This window comes from Delphinus delphis, chromosome 19 (genome assembly GCF_949987515.2).
Source record: "Delphinus delphis chromosome 19, mDelDel1.2, whole genome shotgun sequence".
Taxonomy (NCBI): domain Eukaryota; kingdom Metazoa; phylum Chordata; class Mammalia; order Artiodactyla; family Delphinidae; genus Delphinus; species Delphinus delphis.
In genome coordinates, this window is record NC_082701.1 from 6,661,653 (window position 1) to 6,667,308 (window position 5,656).

General features: G+C 50.3%; 1 protein-coding gene across 2 annotated transcripts; it reads left to right on the forward strand.

Moving 5' to 3' along the window:
* Positions 1-1,302: 1,302 nt before the first annotated feature.
* On the forward strand, positions 1,303-5,656 carry RPL38 (ribosomal protein L38). 2 transcript variants are annotated; one of them, XM_059996491.1, is made up of 5 exons: positions 1,303-1,369; positions 1,581-1,614; positions 1,777-1,837; positions 4,716-4,838; positions 5,582-5,656. In XM_059996491.1, the coding sequence occupies exons 2-5, from the start codon at positions 1,612-1,614 to the stop codon at positions 5,605-5,607; spliced, it is 213 nt and encodes a 70-aa protein (XP_059852474.1). In that variant the 5' UTR covers positions 1,303-1,369; positions 1,581-1,611; the 3' UTR covers positions 5,608-5,656. The 2 variants fall into 2 exon arrangements, with proteins under 2 accessions (XP_059852474.1, XP_059852475.1); XM_059996492.1 differs by lacking the exon at positions 1,303-1,369 and adding an exon at positions 1,409-1,463.

Consider the following 5,656-nt stretch of genomic DNA (forward strand, 5'->3'; position numbering starts at 1 on the left):
GAAGGGGGGGGGGCGGGGGGGAGTGGGTTCAAAGCGCAGTTCATGGTAAAGGACTCTTTTCTCTTCAGGTGAGCTGCTCTGTAATAATGCGCACAGGGCAATTACATTCTGTTGTGCAGTTATTAAATTGGGGAGGAAACAAATATAATAAAATGTAGACATTTGTAAGGAGGTTAAAAATAAAGTGGAGGATGAAAATTAAATCGATAACCTCAGGTTTCCCGGAGCCTGCCTGAAAAGACGTTCTGGAAGAGCTGAGGGTAAATTTGTACTGAGAAAATAATACCAGGGATGGGGTGAAGGCTGCGAGGAACCAAAGGGGCAAAGGGAATGCTGCCTTCCCAGAGCTGCCAGCCCGTTTCAGGTGGGCAGCCTAGTGAGGAGGTGGTCAAGAGTCTGGGAGCGTGGTTCCGAGTCCCGACTTCACCTCTCCCAGCAACTGACACGCCTTCATTCTCTGCGGGTAAGACTGGAGTAAACGACCGGAGCCACCCGTCACAAGCACGCCCGAGGATCACAGAGGCCCTATGGGTAAAGTGCTTAGTACAGCAGATGCCCGGTGTGAGTGTTCCATAAAACGTTAGCTATTCCAAGTTTGGTTTTTTGGGGGGGTTTTTTTGCGGTACGCGGGCCTCACTGTTGCGGCCTCTCCCGTTGCGGAGCACAGGCTCCGGACGCGCAGGCCCAGTGGCCCTGGCTCACGGGCCCAGCCGCTTTGCGGCATGTGGGATCTTCCCGGACCGGGGCACGAACCCGTGTGCCCTGCATCGGCAGGCGGACTCTCAACCACTGCGCCACCAGGGAAGCCCCTATTCCAAGTTTTAACTTGCTTTTATGGTACCAGTTCTTAAAGGAATTGGAAGCAGCCAGTGGAAAAGCTCCGTTCAATAAAAAGAGGCGAGCAAGAGGGCCCTGCCCATGACAGATTAGATGTCCGTGGCAAAGGAGACCAGAAGGAAAAGGGAGGAACCCCTAGAAAGAGGTTATAAAATGTACGTAGGAGGGTCCCTCCATTTAAAAGAAAAAAAATTCTCTGCGTAGATGCCCAATACACAGGTCTAATGAAAGTAGTAGATAGTAAGTCCTAACACAGGTCTTCAAACCGGATCTGAAATAAAACCTAGCAAAGCCAAGGTGGGGTTTGGACCGGAGGATAGAGGAGGTAGGGAGTGGTGGAGGGAAGCGTCCCATTGCTTTCGGGGAGCCGCGCTGTTAATCCAGGAAGAGACGCAGCGATGGGAAAGGCGAACGCCTGTGTTATTCTTGACCCGTTGCGGACACCGTACCCAGCTTCCTCTGGGGGAGGGTTTAACTGCCCGGAAACGGAAGTCTCTTTCTTTTCCGTTCTCCTCGCTTCTGGCTGCTCACGGTGAGTGTTTTTCGGGCCCTACGTTGGGAGTGGGGGTTAATCCGTGGTAATCCATGGCCGGGTGACGTCTGGGGACCCAGGGCCTGGATCAGAGGTGCGGGGGGAGGAGGATAGAGTGCGATGGGGCCGGTATTTCGGGGGTGCGGGGAGGGGAGGCGGGGTAGCCGCTGGTCCCCGCATCCCATGGTCACTGACGCTTGTTTTCCCGCAGGTTCTGCCCGTGCTCTCCGCGCCTCGTCGCCATGGTGAGTACGACCCCTGCCTGGGGCCTTTCCGGGGTTGGGGGGCGAGGGGCGAGGGCAGGGGCGCCTGTGCAAGGGTCTTCCGAGCCCCGAGAGGGGCTGGTGGGCCCGACCATCCTAGAAAAGCGTGTTTCTACAGTTGCTTCTTTTTGCTTTGTGTTGCAGCCTCGCAAAATTGAGGAAATTAAGGACTTTCTGCTCACAGCCAGGCGAAAGGACGCCAAATGTAAGTGAGGGTCTAGACGAGCGAGCGGAAAGGGTCGCGTTGGCGCGGAGCCGCTGCTGCACGGGCGCTGGGCCGGGCGGCTGCTTAAGCCTGTGCGTGCTGTCGGGAAGCAGTGGTTTTAGCAGGTCTCGCGTAAGAAAAGCTGGTTGGCCAGTGTGTTCTCTTCCTTAGCTAACTGAACGTTTAAGAAACGTTCTAAGGTGTTTTGTTCGTGTGTGTCCTCCTGTGTATGGTAGGTGCTCAGAACGGAACCCTAACTGGGTGAAAATCTGGAAACGCGCGTTTCATAAACCCCGACTTAGTGCTGCATGTTAGGCTCTGGGCTGAGCACAGGCCCTGCTCACAAGGAACTAAGTCATTTCCCTTCTACGTGTGTTAGCGTCCTAGCCTGAAAATGAAGGGAAAAGTAATTGATGTATCAGAAACATAAAACAGCGAGTTTTTGGTGGACGTGTGCCAGCCGCAGCTGCCAGTGTGTTCTCTCTACACGGGGAGGGAATTCTGCTGGTGTGCCTGTGTTGTAGTTGAAGGAGGTGTGGGGAGCTTGTGCTCTATACTAGATCTTGAACTGCCTTAACCCGGAGTCATCTTTCTTGTGCTGCTCCTTATAGCTTTCTTTCCCTCCCAGATTTGTGCTAAAGAGAAAATCGGATAACGCGTGAAGGTGGAGTATTCTCGGGCTGACTTACTTTAAGGTGGGCTGAGGTGCCAGCCGTCTCTGATGCCCTGTGTCACTGGTAGGGTGAAGCAGTGGCGTGCAGGAGAGCCTTTGAGGGAGTTCACGGGGCTTCAGGAAGAGTCATGTCTGTGTCCCCTTTACCTGAAACAGGTTGTTGCCTTTGATCCCCTGGTGCTGTGTGAACTGGTGACCACCTGTGAGAACAAGTAGCATCTGGTGGGAATGTCTGTCCTGACGGGTGGTGGGGACCCCGGGTGACAGTGCGCTTGTGTTTTTGTATGTACTGTGGTGCACAAAGGAAATGTATCAGGTCAGCCTTAGTCCGGGCCACGGAATTTGCTGTCACTGCCTGGGCAGATCCCAGCTCTACCAGCAGGTAAGCTGTCCTTAGCGAGGTAAACACAACCCCACTGTTTTCTTTCTGTTGAAGAGGGGTTGATGACATCTGTCTCTTAGGATTGGTGCAAGGATCAGATCAGATGATCTCTTAGAGACTTCAGCACGTTGAGCAAGTGACACCAAATCCATCAGATGGCTTTGCATTTTAATTCTGTTGGGGAGCTTGAGTTTAGATAGTGACCTGTGAGAGTAGGGGTCCCGTTCCCCTGGATGTGATAGGGTGCTCAGTGAGTGTTTTGTGAATACACTTTTGAATATTTCTTTATGGTTTTAATTGTAAAATATAAAATTTATTGGTGTGCAGTTTACTGGCTTTGAGTATGTTCACACTGTCGCGCAACCATCCTTTTCCAGAAATTTTCATCTTGCAAAACTGAAGCTGTGTAACCCATTAAACAGTAGGTCTCCATTCTCCCTCCAAGCCCTGGCCACCACCATTCTACTTCGTCTCAATCAGTTTGGCTCTTCTCGGTGTATGTCGTGTAAGTGGATCCTCTGGTGTTGGTCCTTTCATGACTGGCTTGCTTCATTTGGCATGAGATCTTCAGAATTCATCCACGTTGGAGAATTTGTCAGGATTTCCTCCTTAAGACTAAATGGTCCATTGTGTGCACACGCCACATTTTGTTTCTCCGTATCCGTCCATGGACATTTGGGTGGTTTCTGCCTTAGGCTGTTGTGAATAATGTTGCTGTGAACGTTGTACAAATATCTCTTGTTGCTGCTGTCTGTGCTTTTGAGTATATTCCTGTAAGTAGAATTGCTGCATCACATGACGTTGAATAAACACTTTTAAGCGATGCGTCTGCCTTATCTTGTGAGGGTTCAGTTAGTTTATAGATGTACAGCAGCTACTAGGGACGACGCAGTATGCTTAGCTTTGGGAGGAATGTTAAGGTAGCAAAATAGGTCGGTTTGAGGAAATATCCACGTGCCTGATTTATTAAAACATGAGCCAGGGCAGCCCGTGCCTTCCGCAGGGCCACGGAGCTTCTGCTTCCTGTGACACGTCCCACCCCTTTAGCGGTTTATTGGCAGAGATGGAGCTGTGGGTTGTGAGTGCAAGTTAACTGTGCTGTAGAAGTCGGAACGGGGCACTTGACAGGTGCCTGACATGAGTAACCTGGGAAGCGGGTGTCTTCCTGCCGCCAGAATAGGTGGCGGCCTCATGAAGGTGCATCGACGCTTGTACGTAACCACACTGTTTGCTACATTTCAGACCTTGCGCTGTTGAACTTTGAGCACACTTGGGGCTCTTTGTTGTCTGAGCTGCAATAAAGAGCCCAGAACATGTGTTCTGCTCACATTTGAGGAAAAGCTTCAGCACGTGCTCAGTATGTCGGGGGGGGGGGGGACCTGAAGGAAGAGCCTTAGCATCGCCCCGATGGCATCTCATATGCAGTTATTTCTAGAAGGGTGGTGGAAAGTTCTTGATCTCAGCAGATAATCCATCTCCTTACTTTATGAACTACTTTCATCCCTTAAAAAATAATAAGATGGACACAGGATGTTCTAGGATGTGTTCAGTGTACCAGATACTACCTGTGTTTTAAATATAAACATTAAGCTCCAGGTTCTTGAGTAGTAACGTAAGGGAAATGAAGATTTCTGACATTATTTTTAAATACTGAGCTCAGAGGAGGGCGGGGGCATCTTGTTTTCTGTTTCAACAGAGGGACAGTGGAGGGAGGCAAGCACAGCTGTCACACGTGCCATGTCCTGCAGAACTACAAAGCCGGTGGACTGTGCGCCCTCTCTTTTCTGTGATACAGTTTAATTGTTAATTCTGGTCTCTGATAGCGGTCAAGATCAAGAAAAATAAGGATAATGTGAAGTTTAAGGTTCGATGTAGCAGGTACCTTTACACCTTGGTCATCACAGACAAAGAGAAGGCGGAGAAGCTGAAGCAGTCCCTGCCCCCAGGTGAGTGAGGCGGGAACCCCGGGTGTGGGGAGCGGCCCGGAGTGTGGGGGTCCCTGTGTCACCACCTTGTTTCTTCACTTTTCCCCAGAATGAGGGAAGTCCATTCTGTACTTTGTCTAAGTATCTGCTCTTGCTGTGGGTGTAGTGCAGGGAATATGTGTGGTTCTCAGAGGTTAGATCCCATAGCAGAAATCGCTTCCGTGGCCACAGGAAAGTTTGTTTCGGCCCCTTCAGTGCTTTCCTAATGCAGCAGCATAACGGCCGATGCTCATTCTGTCACTCATCTCATCCTCACCGCGGCCCTACAAGGTAGGTAGGTGCTGGTATATTGATGACCCCCATGTTTATAGGTTGAGGGACTTATTAAATACAACAGGCCATGAGCGTAGGTTAGTTAAGCATAGGGGCCTGTCCTGGTGGTGGAAGGCTCAAAAGGGCACCTGGGAGGAAACTGCCCCAGGAGCCCAGAGGGGGTTCCAAAGGCTGCTGCTTCACAGTGAGAAGTCAGCCAGCACCACTTGCCCTTGTAAGACTAACTGGAACGTCTTTAGAAAGGCTGAGAGAGGGAACGTTTTTATCATCAAACACTAACTGTTATGTTTTAAGCGAAACCGTCCTGGTGGGCTTAATTTCTGAGCTTTGCAAACCCTCTTTAGCTTAAGTGCAAAATCCAGACAAGCAGTAGCTCAGATAAAATGAATAATCTTCTGAGTGGCTTACTTCTGGTGTCTCTTTTCCTCTAGGTTTGGCAGTGAAGGAGCTGAAATGAATCACGCACACTGATTTGAACTGTATTAAAAAATTTGTAATTCTCAAAA